This window comes from Podarcis cretensis (assembly GCF_951804945.1).
Source record: "Podarcis cretensis genome assembly, chromosome: 15".
NCBI classification, from domain to species: domain Eukaryota; kingdom Metazoa; phylum Chordata; class Lepidosauria; order Squamata; family Lacertidae; genus Podarcis; species Podarcis cretensis.
In genome coordinates, this window is record NC_137185.1 from 468,323 (window position 1) to 484,735 (window position 16,413).

Sequence of the window (16,413 nt, forward strand, 5' to 3'; positions counted from 1 at the left end):
TTGCATTGAATTGCATTTGCCGTTTTGCCACCCATCTGCTCCATTTGCAGAGGTCCTTTCGGAGCTCTTTGCAATCTCTTTTGTGTTTAAACGTCCTGAACAATTGAGCATCATCAGCAAGCTTGGCCACTTTGCTGCTCCTTCCCAGCTCTAGATGGTTTATGAAGGGGTTTGAAAAGCAGTCATTTCCTAAACCTCTTACAATTTGCTTAACTTAAAAAATAGATGACCAGACACCTAAGGAAGCTTCTGGAGCCTAGAATCTGATAAATACTTTAATACAAGATAAACACTACAAAGCCCACCTTCCCAACAGCCAAATAATAACCTAATTGGTTGAGAAACCAAAAATCTTACCCAGGCACACAAAGAGTTAAGAGCCTCTGGTGAAAGGCCACTAGGGAGGGAGAAAGTTTGCTGCTCCAACTGTCCTGACAGGGCAGGCAGCAAGCAGCATTTTCTTCCGGAGTTTTGCATAACCTAATCGGCATATCCCAAAGGGAGCCAGCAGGGGGCACCGACACAGCTATGGCTGAGCCTGCAAAAGCTGGGGGGGGGGCAGTGGGGTGAGGTGCCCTCTCTAGGGCAGTGCAGACTTGGGGACAGAAGCAAAGGGTCACCCTCTTCTTCCCACTCCAACCCACCACCCCCTTCCTCTGCTCCGTTGGAGGGAGCACCTTCCAGTTCCCTAGTTTTGAGGGGGGCCACACTCCAGGCTGTTTTCCGAGCCAGCGGAGGAATCCCGGGAGGAGCGGCCTTGCAGGAAGCGAATAATCTTCTCAATGGTGGCGTCTTGGTATTCGTGGGACCATCTGCATGGGAAGTGGAAATGAAACAGCTGAACCACAGGTCGTCAAACAGGTCCGCGGGCCGGATCAGGCCCAATAGCCTTCTAAATCTGGCCCGCAGACGGTCCAGAAATCGCTGCATGGATTGCCAGTGCGTGTTCTTTCCCTCTCCCTCCTATGGTGGCGGCGCCTCCTCCCTCCCTCCCTCCTCCTGGCTTTTCCCTGCCCTGCCTAGAGGAGGCAGGGGGCTGGGCTTGGTTGGTGCCATCAGCAGCAGCACTCGAGCGGCCGCCATTTTAAGCAGCCCCTCTCTGGACCCTTTCGCATGCCGCTCATCGTCCCTCGTTCATTTCCCCCAAAAAATATAGTCCGGCCCCCAACAAGGTCTGAGGCAGGGGTCAGCAACGTGCGGCCCATGCACCTGATGCGGCCCACGAAGACCGTTTTACTGGCCCATGAGCAGCCCTGCACACACTCGGCAAGTCCCCCCTCCACACTGCACTAAAGCAGCGCTGCATGGCTAAGGCACTCACAGAGCAGCGCCAGAAATCGCGTCTGCACATGCGCAGATACCGGAAATCACGTCTGCTCATGTCCAGACGCTGGAGATCGCTTCTGCGCAGATGTGGTTTTCGGGGTCTGCGCATGTGCAGAAGCGATTTCCGGCACCGCAGACATGCGCAGACACAATTTCCAGCATTGCACTGTGCCAGTCCAGCCCATGGATGGTCTCTGTGGGAACAATGTCCAGTAAACCTTGCTGACCTCTGGTGAGGGATAGTGGACCGGCCCCCTGCAGAAAAAGTTTGAGGACCCCTGAGCTGACCCAAGCCATGCGGTGCTTGGGGTGGAAGGGGCCATGGGGAATCTACAGCTCATGTGTAGGGCTCCCAATTTTGTTCCTGCATGAACTGGAGCACCAGTTTGGAAAGGGGCAGGGGAAAGGGTGCAACTTCAAGCCTGGTGCTTCAAAGCATCCTTTGCACCTGAAGCTATTAGCATTAAATCAGTTTCAAACCCTTTCAGATTCAGCCTCGTCTCTCCGCGTTTCCCCAGATTCACCCCCCCCAAGCAGCTGGCTGTGTTGCAGCAGCTTCCAGAAATTGCCCTCCCCACCCGCCCACCCGCCTTATCCCCAGGGACACTCCTTGATCCCACTCACTTGATCCCATTGAACTTCAGGATGGCTCTCATGTCCTCAGGAAGGGTCTTTGGATCCGGCCATTCGAAGTGGTCTGTGATGGGGACAATGTTCTTCCCGCTACTCAGGGCTGTGACAATTTCCTGTGAAGGATATGCATTTAAAAAGAGAGGAGAAAATCTTGCTTAGGGAGGGGTGAGTTTGTTCAATATGATTTCCCTTCCTCGTGTCCTGCTGGCTTCCACGTACGTTATATCAGGAAGATTTTGGGCATTACGTGGCGGGACAAAGTCTCCCCAAAAGATGTGCCCTCTCAATGAGCAAACGTTCCCGGCCTGTTTGCACTAGGTGACACCTATGCTGGTTTGGTCATGTCCAGAGAATGGAAGATGGCAGGATCCCCAAGGAGATCCCTGCCCTGTGGGAATCCCTTGCAGATGACCGCAGTGCCTGGAGACAGGCGGACTGGCCATGCATCCACAGCAGTGACCAGAGGAGCAATCACCACTTGGAGGAGCCCAGAGAGAAGAAACGCCCTGGTGCATCTGCAGCAGCACAACCAGATGCCTTCCTCTGCCCCGGCTGCAACAAAACATGTCTCTCCTGTATCAGCCTCCGCAGCCACAGCAGGAGCTGCGACTCTCCAATGTTTTGACTCCCCAAGGCACACTCCTCTGTTGTCTCCTGAGACAGATGGCGGGCAGCTCAGCTCAAGGAGAAGCCCTTTGTCGTGAATTGGGCTGCATCTCCTGCATTGCAGGGGTTGGGCTGGATGTCCTTTGGGGGGGTCCCACCCAACTCTTCTAGGATTCTCAGAGTTTCATCCCCATCCCCCCCCCCAAACACAGAGACACTACGGTCCCTGGCAGGGGCAAGCCCTCTCACCTTATGCACCCAGTCTTTGCATTCGGTGTCCCCCATGCACTTGTCGAGGGCGTTGCGCGAAAGCAGCATCACAAAGTTCCGGGCGCTCATCACACTCTGAATCAGCTTGTCCTCGAACTTCCCAGCCTCCAGCTTCTCCACGTCGATGAAGACGCTGAATCCGTGCAGCTGCAGGTGGACCTTCAGGAGGCTGGAGAGGCGCAAACAGGGCAGGGTGTGTGTGAAAGGAAGGGGGGGCTTGACCCAGGCACCCATAATTGGGATCTCACCGATTGCGTCTCCGGAGAGATTTAGGGCGATGGCATAAAGGGAAAGGGTTAGAGAACAACCTTTCCCTTCCAGCTGCAACCTCAGTCCAAACTGCACCCTCCCACGGCTGCTGCTGGCCTGCCTTACAGGGCTGTTGTAAAGGAAATTATGTATGTGTGCCCTCGTCTCCCCCTCCCCTTGTGTGTGCTTGTGGTTTCTCAGCCCTCCGCCCGCTCCCACTTCCCCTTCTTTAATTAACATGAGCCATTTTGGGAGACTGCAATTGCTCAGAAAGCAGAATAATAAATGCATAATTAATAAGCAAGGGCTCTGAACGCCTCCAAAGTGTTACAATATCAGTGCTAAGGATAATTATATCCATTTCACGGTCTTATTTTTAAGTCTTAATGGGTGCGTTTTATTCTCATTCAGTCCCCTCTAGAGAATGCAGGTCTCCTGTAGAAATGCAACTCGTAAAAATCTACTACTGCTGCTAACGGTAGCACAAAGTGTGGTTGCAGTGAGTTCCACAGGTTAATTCTACACCGTCCCATGGTGCCCTTACATGTTTCTGGCCAATCAAGGCTGCAAGCCTTGCTCTGAGCCCAGCTTGTCAGAGATCCTGCTGACCACCTTAACCACAGAGCAGCCTTTTTGGATCAACCTTTCAGAGGTCACGTGGACTACAACTCCCATCATCCCTGAACATCGGCCAACCTGGGTTGCTGGGAGTTGGAGTCCAACACCCTCTGGATGACATTGGGTTGGGGAGAGCCGCTGTGGGCCAACCCCTGTTTCCTTGCACAGAGAGGTTGAGAGATTAGAAGCAATTGATAGAATCATAGAGACAGAAGGGACCCCCAAGGATCATCCAGCCCAACCCGCTTCAGATGGCCACCCAAGCTCTCTTTAAAAACCTCCAATGAAGGTCCACCACCTTCTGAGGGTGTCTGTTCTGCTATCAAATAGCTCTTATTGCCGGATGGTTATTCCTAATAGTATTCCAGGTGTGATCTGTCCAAGCCAGGATAGAGCGGTCCTACTATTTCCCTTGATCTGGACACGGGACTTCTGTTGATGCAGCCAAGAATTCTGCTGCTGCATCACACAGTTGGCTCTTTACAGAAGGAGAAAGGAAGGCTTTTCTCTTTGAGAAGCCCGCATTTGTGAATGGTCCGCGCTGCATTTCCCTGCCCACCTGGCCAGCTGCGCCCCAGTGGCTCTCCGGTAGCTGATGAAGACGTCCGTCCCCTCCAAGGTGGACTTTCCGCTGCTGCAGGGCAGAGGCGAATGGAGCATCTCTGGGAGGAGACAGAAAGGGGGTGGGTGGCCAGAGGACCCTTCCCAAGAGCTTCAAAGCAGGCCCAGGCTTCTCTGCAAGAGGTTCCCAAACACTTGTACCCGGTCCCTTTCCCACTGTGATGGCCTGGGATTCGGAGTCAGATGCTGAACCTGAGGGATCCCAGCCTGCACAGGATTCCCTGCCTCCAGAACCAGCTAAGCCAGGGCTGGGGCATGAGCCCGAAGGGTCCTCACCTGTGCTGGATCCTCAGGTGCAGGCACCAGCTGAGTCTGCTCTGGCCCCTGAGGGGATGGAGGACCCATTGCCTGCGGGTGCTCCACTCTCAGCCCAGTCAGAGGAGGTTGCCTCTGGGTCCGGGAACCCTTCAGCCTCTCCTGGGCTGCAGAGGCTCAGGGCAGAGAGGCGGAGGGAACTAAGTTCCTGCAGGAGGAGTGCTCGCCTCCGGGCCAGGAGAGGTGAGTCACCTGAGGATCGGGGCCGCCCTATGCCTTGGGGCAGATAAAAGCCGGCCAGCCCCAGTCCCAAGTTGCAGGAGCAACATTGTTGGTCGCCACTTCCTGCCTGAACCTTGCTCTGCACCCAGCCTCAGCTTTTACGGACTGTAGGAATATGGTTGTTAGGCCCTTTCAATCCATCCTGGCGTGAGATTGATTATTTCTGATGACGAGCAGGCCCTCGTCAACAGACTGCCTCCATATTGCTCCTTTGACCTCAGACTGGACTAGGACCTCACCTCTCGATCTGCCCATGGGACCAGCACATCCACTCTTTCTTCCAAAGGAGAGAGCTCCTAGCAATGGGAGGCTGGACTACATGCCCAGGGTCCCTGGCACAAAGCCTCAGACATGTATATGAGTGACAGGAGAAAAGGCCTTGGTTGATCCATAGGGACCCTGAGAGGAATCTAGTCCAACCCCCTGATGCATGGCTTCCCGTGGGGGCATCTGGTTGGCCGCTGTGATAACTGGACGCTGGACTAGATAGGCCCTTGGCCTGATCCAGCAGCCAGAATCTTGTGTCCTTATGCCAGTGGGAGGAGAAACTGGCCCTGCACACAATGAGCATGTGGACACAGACAACCCCCCCCCCAGAAGGGAAATGTGGCTCTCAGTCTGGAAAAGATTCCCCACCAGTGGCGTGGGAAGGGAGGGCGGAGGGGGCGAGACGCCCCAGGGGCCACTCTGGGGTGACAAGATAGCCCCTGCCTCCCCCCAGCTGTAGAGCGGCCGAGGGTGCCCATAGTCTGTATGGGCGCTGCTCGCGTGCGCAGTCCATACGGTCGCCACACATGCACAGTCCGTATGGGTTACCGCACATGCATAGTCTGTATGGGATTCTGCACATGCGCAGTCCGTACAGTCACCGCACATGCGCAGTCCATATGGGATACCACTTGCGCAGCATCCTGTACGGTCGCCATGCAAGAGCGGCATCCTGTACGGCCACCACACGCAAGCAGCAGCCCATACGGACTGCGCAGGTGCGGCATCCCGTACAGTCACCGCACATGCGTAGTCCGTATGGGCTGTGCCACCCCGGGTGCCGGAGAGGGTTCCTCCGCCACTGTTCCCCACCTTAGATCCATTTGTTCCCTCCCTTCCAACAGCAAATTGTTTCATGGAATCATACTGTACACTTGGAAGGGGCACCCAGGGGACATCCAGCCCAACCCCGTTAAGACCTCCAGTGAAGAAGAGTCCGCTGCCTGGCGAGCGAGGCCGTTCCACTACCAAATGGCTCTGACCCTCAGGATGTCCTTCCCGGGGGCTGGGGGGTCTGCAGAGCAAGGGGAGAGGTTACCTCGGGCGGCCGAGAGGATGCGGACGCGGTGGAAGCCCATGTGGACTTGGCAGTCCTCCTGCAGCTGCTGCTCCGTCACACGGTGGAGGAAGTTGCGGTCGATGCCGCTGGTGACCAGGTTGTAGGTGTACTGGCGGAATTTGGGGTCCACGGAGCCCAGCCAGTCGGCCAGGTTGCTGCGGTCGCATGTGGAATAGTTGGCGTAGGTCTTGAGCTCCGTCAGCTCCCGGAAAAACCTGGGGGAAGGAGGTGGGCAGCTCAGTAGGGCTGGGGGGGGGGGGACACCTCCTGCCAGGTTGGAGCAGAGGCACGCCACTTTTGGAGGCGGAACAGGCTGGCCCTCAAGGTGCTCAAAACCCTTTTGCACAGCTGAATTTCCTGCAAACATGGTGTGTGCTTTTAAAAAAAGTTGGAATGGCAAACATGAGCAGATTTATAGCACTGCTGTACTCAGGGAGCAATAGCACAGCTGCCGTTTTTGATCTGGTGGGTTCCCTCAGAGATCATCCAGCTCAACCCCGCTTCTCGGCTCAGGAGTTCCTCCTTCCTGGGCGCCGAGAGCTCCTTACCGCTTGCGTGTGATGCTAGAGGTCATCTTGAGGTCCACCCGCAAATCGTCCTCCGTCATCCTCAGCAGCAGGTCGCCATCCACCTGGTGTTCCTGGGGGAGAGGAAGGATGGGGTCAGCTTCACATCCAAAGAGCAAGGGGAGAGAAACCAACACGATCCAGGGGATGGAGGGACTCTGCTATGAAAAAAGGTTGTGGTGTTCGATAGAAAAAGTGACTCTTTTTCTATCATCCCTAGCCAGGGGTGGGCTAGGGAGGCAGCTTTTGGGGGAGGCCTGCGTGGGGAGTGAGCTGTGAACCCCCCAACAGACACCTGCAGTCTCCTCAGGGGCCCTCTCCTCTCTCCAGGAGCCCTGATCCCCATTCCCCGCACAACCACTGCCCTCTTGCAAGCCCTACCAGGAAATTGGGGCAGTATTTGACAAAGCCGATCTGCTGGAGCCACTTCTGCACCTCCAGGGGTTTCCAGTTGGGCACCGTGGGCAGCAGGCGCCGGGGCACCTCTTCGCCCATCGTGCAGAGCGCCCTCTTGGCAAGCGAGGAGGTGGTGCCGTCCGGGGAGTAGCAGACAATCCTCTTCAAGCTCTGGATGGCCCCGATCTCTGTGAAAATCTGAGCAAGGCGAAGCATTTATTCACTTTGTGGATTGGTGCTGCACCCTGTCCTCCAAGGTTCCTCTTCCTCCCCATTTGGCAAGATAGGTTAGCCCGAGAGGGAGCAACCAGCTTGCCAGGGAGCTTCATGGCGGAAAGGGAATTTGAACCCAGATTCTAGTCAGGTATTGGACCCAGGACCTTCTGCATGCAAAGCAGGGGCTCTGTCCCTGAACTAAGAGAGGAAGTAAGGTGCTAGTCCTCATGGCTCTGCATGCAAACAAGCTACCTGCATCTTCTTCTGCTGGGCCTTAATGGCGGCCTCTGCGCACAGGTAGAAGGCAGCCAGGCACTGGGCCTCTGGGCGGGAGCTGTCCAGGAGGGGCACCAGGCGCTGCAGGTCCTCTGCCGTCCGGCCCTGGCTGTTGTCGCTGCTGCCCAGCAAGGTGTGGGCGAAGTGCCCCGGGTCCAGCGTGGCCACGAAGGGCTCCACCAGCGCCAGGGTCCCTGAGTGCTCCACCTCCTTCTCCACCTCCTTGTTGGTGGCCAGGACGGCCACGGCCAGGCAGGCGTGGAACTGCACCAGGAAGCCGTCCTTGGAGAAGGCCAGCGGGAAGAGCCACTCGGCTGCCTTCTTCTCCACCATCAGCCGCTGGTTGGCCGGCCCACCATGCATGGCTGCGTTGGCCAGGGCGGCGGCGCAGTGGTGCAGGACCACAGGGTCGCTCCAGCGGCACCAGTAGAGGAGCGCGTCCAGGCCGCCGTCGGAGATCAGCTGTGTGCAGGTGTCCTCGGAGTGCTTGAGCATGTGCTCCAGGATCCCCGAGGTGCTGCGAGCCAGAGGGAGGCTCTCGCGCTCCTTGGACAGGTTCAGGATCACGCCCAGGCCGATGCGAGCCACGCGGTCCCTAGGGGCAGAGAGGGGGGAGGCAGAACGGGGTCAGGGAAGCAGCCTTGGGCGGGGGGAGGACGCAGTGGAAAGAAGGCCCTTCATCACATGGCCCAGAGTTAAACGGTGGAACTCCCTGCCACAGGAAGCAGGGATGGCCACTAACTTAAAAAGGTAAAGGTAAAGGGACCCCTGACCGCTAGGTCCAGTCGTGGCCGACTCTGGGGTTGCGGCGCTCATCTTGCTTTATTGGCCGAGGGAGGCGGCGTACAGCTTCCGGATCATGTGGCCAGCATGACTAAGCCTGGCAAACTAGAGCAGTGCACAGAAACGCCGTTTACCTTCCCGCCGGAGCCATACCTATTTATCTACTTGCACTTTGACATGCTTTCGAACTGCTAGGTGGGCAGGAGCAGGGACCGAGCAACGGGAGCTCACCCCGTCGTGGGGATTTGAACCACCGACCTTCTGATCGGCAAGTCCTAGGCTCTGTGGTTTAACCCACAGCGCTAAGGAGGATTAGACCAATCCAGGAAGGAGGAGAGAGGTATCAATGGCTCCTGGCCATCCTCTGCCTTCACAATCAGAGGCATTGATGTTTCTGAATACCAGTTGCTGGAAAATGCAAAAAGTACTTATGCACTCAAAAAGTACTCAGAGGTACCTTCCTTGTTACCCCCCACGTCGCCTGAGTGGGTGGAACAATCACAAATCAGCTGGACTGGAAGGCAGGTAGCACAGAATTGTGGAACTGCAGAGCTGGAGGGCATCGCAAGGGGCATCTATTCCAACCCTCTGCAATGCAGGAATGTTTGGACTCCAGGGCTGACACCACTGGCTCTGCAGAATATTCTATGTTAACTGTGTGTGTGTGTAGCTGCCATACAGAAGACAGCATCTATGGGGGTGGAGGAAGGAAGGAGGGACTTTGCTCCAGCTGGTGCTTGGGCCCATAGCTGGGACGGGATGGGGAGCATCAATGCCAGCAGGGGGGATGGCTTTTGCATTGCAAGGCTAAACAGCACCCCCCTCACCCATCAGATTCTGCCAGGCTGGCTTGTTCCAGGAAGTGAGCGAAGCACCCCGTTCTGGGAAAACTTGTGCTCCCTCTGTGAGCGACTGACGTCGGCCTCCGTCGAAATCTGGCAGCCGCTGCATCTGCCAGCCCTGGCAGGGTTCCCATGCCATCTCTGCAGGAGGCTGGGTCCTGCACTCAGGACCTGCCTGGCCCAGCCAGATGGGCCTATCTCAAGGAAGTGGAGAGCTTGGACCTGCCGCCCCCAGATATATTATAAGAGAACAGAACTGTCACCGTAAGAGCTAGAGAGGGACTTAGAGGTCACGTGGTCCCCGTTCAATACAGGGAATCCAGAGAGCTACAGGATCTCTGAAGGACGGCCATTAGTCTGGGGCAATGGGGTGGCAACAGGGGGCTGTTGGGGCAGAAGGCAGGCAGCCCAACAGGAGGTGGTGCCAGATGGAACTCATCCCAGTTTCGTCATCCTCCTTTTATCGCTTGACTCCAAAGCTGATGCAGAAGTCTCTTGCGCTCAGGTTCCCAGAGGCAAGTGTGAGAGCAGGAGGCTGGACTAGACGGGCCATTGGCCAGCAGGCTCCTCTTCTTATGCTCTTGGCCCGGCCAAATTCTGCATCTTCAGGTACCTGAATCGCTGTGCCGTGGAAGATGCAGCAAGCTGGTTCTGTCCTGATCCAGAGAACCAAGGGATTCAAGTGTCAAGGAAGAAAATCCCAAATAAACCTTAGAAAGACACCTCTGAGGGCAAGAGCCATTTGAGGTGGGGAAACTCAGCCAGATGGGTGGGGTATAAATAAATTATTATTACTATTTTATTATTATTATTATTATTATTATTATTATTATTATTATTATTATTTTATTATTAATTTCAGTTTTTTAAGCAGAGGATAGATGGCCATCTGTTTTAAAAACCTCCAAGGAAGGAGAGTTGTCCACTTTCCAAAGAGTTTGTTCCACTGTCCAGCAGCTTTGACACTCAGAAAGTTCTTCCTAATATTTAGCTGGAATCTCCTTTTTTGTAACTTGAAGCCATTGGTTCAGGTCCTGGAGCAACAGAAAACAAGCTTGTTCCCTCTTCCCTTTGAGATATCTGAAAATGGCTCTCTTCTCTTCTCCAGGCTAAACACACATGAGAAGAGCCTGCTGGATCAGGCCAGGGGCCCATCTATTTCTTTATTTTTAATTTTTTAAATTTCTATTGGAAATTTTATTTGCAACATAACATAAATCCCCACCCCCAATACAGAATTCCACCCTCATTAAACGTGAACATAACATACAATAAGCATAACATACAACAATACAAACAACCAAATAAAAGACTTCCTTTATCCTGTATTTGGCCTCCTTATTTACTTCTTATAAACTGTTTCCTTTATGAATAATTATTAAGCTTTTTCTAATTATAAATATCCACAAAGTCTCCTGCAGACATTAATCAAAACAAGTCCAAGTATGTATTTTAAGGCACTGTTTTGCGAAGTATTCTCTGCATTTTCCCCGTGCTTTGTGAAACTCTTGTCTAGTGTGATCTCTGATTGCCTCTGTTAATCTAGCCAGCAGCCCCACTAGTCTGGCATCCTGTTCTCTCACACAGTGGCCAGCCAGATGCCTATTATGGGATGCCCGCAAGCAGGACTTGAGCACAAGAGCAACTCTCCCCTCCTGCGGCTTCCAGCTCCCTCCTTCTCTGCCCGGCTCTCATCAGGGGACACACTGGCAGGGCCCCCCCTCTGCCTCTGGAGACCACCTCATCTTGGCACAGCGGCCAGCTGATTCATCCTCCAGAGTGGTGACGAGCAATCAGCATGCAGCAGCAGCAGCACAGCTTGTCCTGGCCACATGGAACAGAACAAGGCGGCTTCCGCCTACCCCCTGCCCTGCCTTGGATCCCCACCCTGGCGAGGCAGGCTGGCGGTAGGAAGGGGAGAGGTGTGTGGTTTATCCGGAGAGATGCAAAGGCCAAGAGCCGCTCCCTCCTGCCAGGAAGCTCATCCAATGGATCCAAAGTCTTTCTGGGTCTCGGCTAATGCATTTTCCCAATTAGAAGCCCCGGTGGGCCCTTAAAAGCCCACCTGGCAGAGGGGAGAGGCTGCCTCAGCCCTTCCTGTGGGGCTCCAGAAAGGACATTGTGCCCCAGGGCAGGTTGTTTTGTTCTCAAGCAGATCCTGGCAAACTTTGATTTCTATTTCATTGATACTGAGCATCATAGCCAAGTGGGGATTTGAACCCAGATTTCCCAGGTCGAAGTCCTCCTTTAATCCCCACAACATCCCTGTGATTGAGCTTAGGCTGAGAGGTAGCAACTGGGTTTCAAGGTCACACCCAGTGAGCTCCATGGTGGCTGAGTAGGGATTTGAACCCTGGTCTCTCCCGCGCCCAAATCCTCATTTAATCCCTGCAGGGTTGAACCTGGGACCTTCTGCTGGCAAAGGTCTGTTCTACCAAAGCAGCTTCTTCTCCCTAGGAATAAAGCAAGATTCTTCATGGTTCTGAATTTAAATAAACAGTGCTTTAAATAGGAACATACAAAGCCTCCTTATAGGGTGCTGACCAGTGGTCCACCTAGCTCAGTACTGCCCACACAGACTGGCAGCAATGGCTCCCCAGGAGTCCAGGCAAGGGGGTCTTATTCGCTAGCCGTACCTAGAGACACCTGCAGCTGCTATGTTGGCTTTTTCTCCTAGCTAGTTGAATGAAACAGCAGTCACGAAATTAAAAGACGCCTGCTTCTTGGGATGACAAACCTAGACAGCATTTTAAAAAACAGAGACATCACCTTGCCAACAAAGGTCCGTATAGTTAAAGCTATGGTTTTCCCAGTAGTGATGTATGGAAGTGAGAGCTGGACCATAAAGAAGGCTGATCGCCAAAGAATTCACAGTTTTGAATTCTGGTGCTGGAGGAGACTCTTGAGAGTCCCACGGACTGCAAGAAGATCAAACCTCTCCATTCTGAAGGAAATCAGCCTGAGTGCTCACTGGAAGGACAGATCCTGAAGCTGAGGCTCCAAGACTTTGGCCACCTCAGGAGAAGAGAAGACTCCCTGGAAAAGACCCTGATGTTGGGAAAGATGGAGGGCACAAGGAGAAGGGGACGACAGAGGACGAGATGGTTGGATAGTGTTCTCGAAGCTACCAGCATGAGTTTAACCAAACTGTGGAAGGCAGTGGAAGACAGGAGTGCCTGGCGTGCTCTGGTCCACGGGGTCATGAAGAGTCGGACACGACTAAACAACAACAACAAGTTGAATGAACATCAACAATGAATAGTTTGTCATCCAGGTATGACACAGGGCAGATATGGCTGCTGATATGACTCCAAAATTTGGGGGGGGGGGGCAGAAGTCAGCAGCGCTGTCAGGCCAGGACTTGGGGGGGTGTATGGGATAATTATCGCAGAAGATTATTATAATTCGAGGAGATAGTGATCTGGCATGGTCAGCTCTTCCAACTCTGGTTATTCCTTCCTGAATCTGGTTACTGTGTTTTATTGCTTTCAATATCCTTTGTGAAAAGGCCCTTGTTGTGTTGATGAAACTGGTCCAGCAAAGCCTTTGATGTAGAGTAGCTCTGGTTGGGCCCGTGTTAGTCCAATAGGACACAGGTCTATAAAATATCTAGTTTTGGAGCATGCCAAGTAGGAGTTCAGCACAGACTCGTGGCCAGAGTGCTGTGCAAAAGACGGCTACCTGGAAGACTCTTCACCATTTCTGGGCTCCTCAATGGCTAATTGAAATACTTGCTTGGTAATGTATATTTTTGCTTGCTGTTTGGAATAAAATATTTAATCTTCTCACCCAATTGCACTTGTATTGCTTCTGAATCTAAATTTTAAAAGAACCATTTTGCATTGGGCAAGACAGGGTCAAAATCCAGGGTCTCATTCAGCAACGTGAGCAGGATTTGCAACAGCCCCGGCTTGGCTCATTTCATGGAAAGCAAAGAATTGAATGTGCCCATGTTACATGTTGCCACCCCTGAAAGACCATCAAGGGCAGGTTCCCTAAGAACCTAAGAAAGAGCCCGCCAATGGCCCATCCAGTCCAGCATCCTGTTCCCACAGTGGCCAAACAGATTTCAAAAAGGGGAACTGGCAGGCAGGATCCGAGCACAAGAGCCCTTTCTCCCCTCCTGCAGTTTTCAGCAACTGGGATTCAGAAGCACTGCTGCCTCTGACTGTGGAGGCAGAGCTGAGCCACTGCGGCCAGGAGCCACTGATAGTCCTCTCCTTCTCTATGGATTTGTCCAACCCTCCTGAGTCCCATAGATTAACTATGAATTGCCTAAGTGCACCATTGGCAGGAGGGACGGGTGCCTCTCTTGGCAAGCCTTCATTTGTAGTGCCACCGACAGCCCCTGGGAGTCCCCACTATAAGGCCCCTGGGAGCCCCCACTATAAAACCACTGTTGTGTCTCTGCACGAAAACCTGCCCTGCCTTCCTTCTCAGTCCGCCTCTGCTGTCCCTCTGCCATTGAGAGGTGGTGGGGATCTCTCTGGAGGCAGAGACACAGCGATCGCCCACCTTCAGGCAAGGGCATGCCCAGAACAGGGACTCATGCAGAGAACCACAAGGGTGGGTTCCTTTTGGGGGTTCCTGCACACTCAAAAAGCAAACCTTTTAAAAGTGGGTGGGAAAATCGCTTTGGCAAAGAAAGGCTGTCGGAAAGGGAGTATAGGAAGGAGGAATTTCGGTGAGTGTGTCACTTCTTCCCTACACAAATGTTGCCCCATTGCCAAGGACAGGGAACCGGAGGTCCAGGGGCCAAATGCGACCCCCCCTATCCAAAACCACACCCCCTCTCCCTAGGCCACACACCTGTCTGGCCCTTGCTTCACACCCTCATTTCTTTGCTGGCAGGAAACATGCCCATTCCCCTTTCCTGTCTCATAAAAACATAGAAAGGCAGAGCTGGGAGGGACCCCCCAGGGGCAGCACAGGGATCATAGCTAAATAATCTCTGACAGACAGCTGTCCAACTTCTGCTTAACAGCTTCCAATGAGGTCCCTTTGACTTCCCTCCTCCCCTTGCGTGGGTTCTTCTGTGAACTTTTTCTCCTGCAACTTCTCTGTTAATCCACTTCTACTAAATCTTCAATAAAACCATAGTTGAACTTTTGACTACAAGCATCATTCCAGTCCTACTAATAATTTTAATCGTTGGCAATGATTTTTAGAATAAACTATGCATTTTCCCCATTCCTTATTGAAATTTTGGTCTTCCCGATTCCTAATTCTTTGGGTCACTTTTGCCATTTCTGCATCATCTTAATCTGCCATTCTTCTCTGGTAGGGACGGTGCCTTCCCCTTAAGCATCATCTAAGTCCATCCCTCTGCAACGTAGGAATCACAACTAAGGAATCACTAGCTCATTGTCCGTCCCCCCACAAAAAAAACCCCTGGCATTCATTGCTTGGCCTCCTTTTGCCTCTGGACCCGCCCACCTTGGCATGCGGCTCCTGGAAGCTTGCAGTGAAGGGAATGTGGCCCGTGATCTGGAAGGAAAGGTTCGTCAGCCCTGGCCCCCTGCAGACGCCTCGGCCCGTTCCTCCCTCCCCGGTCCCCCTGCCTGGCTCACCTGTTCTCCGCCACCAGGATCTGCTCCAGGAGTTTGGCCGCCTGGCACTTGGTCTCGTGGTCGGCCGTCTGGAGCAAGGACAGCAGCAAGTCCAGCCCCCCCTCCAGGCGAATCGCGTCGCACAGGCCCTTGGCGACCTCCCTGCCCACGGTGGGCATCAGCCAGGCCTCCTCCACCAGGGCCAGGATCTCGGCCAGGCCGCTGCGGAGGTCCTCGGGGCCGGCCGCCTGCTTGGTGGCCGAGATGGCCTGGTGCAGGTCGGGCAGGATCCTGTTCAGGGCCGCTTGGATGGCCGGGCTGGCCCCCGGCGAGCTCTCCTGGGGCGCCCGGGGGCTGTCTCCCCACCAGTCGACCGTCAGCCTCTCCGCATCGGACATGGCTAAGCGGCACAGTCTATAGGCAGAGACGAGCAGAGGGAGCACCATCGGGGGTGGGGGTGGGCGTCAGGGAAGGTGGGCACCTTAAAGCTGCATCCCCGGATCTGGGGATGTGCCCAGGGCGGGCTTGGGAGCCTGGGGTCCGGCTGGCAGGAGGCTGGCACAGCGAGACGCGGCAAAGGTGAGTCTGGGCGCGGCAGAAGAAGTGATGGAGAGAGATGGAGAGATGCAGGGCTGGAGGAAGGAGTCGGGCGCGTTCTTGGGTACCAGCAGTAAGCTGGCAGCGGTCCACTTGCCCGGGCAGCTGAGCTGTTCGTCCTCCTGATGTGGGATGCAGAGCTCTCTGCCGGCAGAGAGGCGGCCAAGCCCATCCCCTCCGGCGATGCCTCGCCTTCCCCGCGGAATGAAGTCACCTCCCCCTGAAAGGAGGGCCTGTCGCCGTAGCAACTGCATCTTCCTCCTTCCTTCCCTCTCTCCTCTCCTCCTGGTGAGACAAAGAGGACGAGGCATGGTGGTCGCGTCCTCGGCGACGCTCCGGGCTTTAGGTACATGACATTGCACGCCCCGCCCCAGTAATAGTGGAGCAGTTAAGGGGAATGGAAAGGGATTCAGGTGTGGGGTTGGGGAGCGGAAGGAGCGTTTGGGAAGTTGGCGGGGAGCGACGATTGGACGAGAGTTTGACTTGTGGTTACATCATCGTTCCTCAACTCAGTTCTACGACTCCCATCAGCCTCAGCGAGTATGCGCTCCTCAGCAGCAAGTCGTGGGTTCAGGGAGGGGTCTTTCCCAGCCCCACCATCATGAAATTGTAGGGTTGGAAGGGACCCCCAAGGGTCCTTTAGTCCGACCCCCTGCAAGGCAGGAATCACGTTAAAGGAACCCTGAAAGGTGGACATCTGGCCTCTGCTCAAAAACCTCCATTGAAGGAGAGCCCACACCGTCAGGAAGTTCTTCCTAAGCTTGAGTGGGAATCTCCTTTCTTGTGATTTGAAGCCCTTGGTTCAGGTCCTACTCTCTGGAGCAACAGGAAGCAAGTTTGCTCCATCCAAACAACTCTTCAGGTATCTGTAGTTTGTTGTTGTTGAGTTGTTTAGTCGTGTCCGACTCTGGACCAGAGCACACCAGGCACTCCTGTCTTCCACTGCCTTCCACAGTTTGGTTAAACTCATGCTGGTAGCTTCGAGAACACTGTCCCACCAT

At 54.3% G+C, this 16,413-nt stretch overlaps 1 protein-coding gene across 1 annotated transcript; it reads right to left on the minus strand.

Annotated features, from left to right (window-relative positions):
* Positions 1-238: 238 nt before the first annotated feature.
* SARM1 (sterile alpha and TIR motif containing 1) lies at positions 239-15,756 on the minus strand. The gene is made up of 9 exons (XM_079955964.1): positions 14,837-15,756; positions 7,618-8,236; positions 7,135-7,347; positions 6,736-6,827; positions 6,167-6,402; positions 4,262-4,364; positions 2,815-3,004; positions 1,951-2,072; positions 239-812 (listed from the first exon to the last, which is right to left on the minus strand). Exons 1-9 carry the CDS (start codon positions 15,259-15,261, stop codon positions 689-691), a joined length of 2,124 nt encoding a protein of 707 aa, XP_079812090.1. The 5' UTR covers positions 15,262-15,756; the 3' UTR covers positions 239-688.
* Between the last annotated feature and the right edge of the window lie 657 nt (positions 15,757-16,413).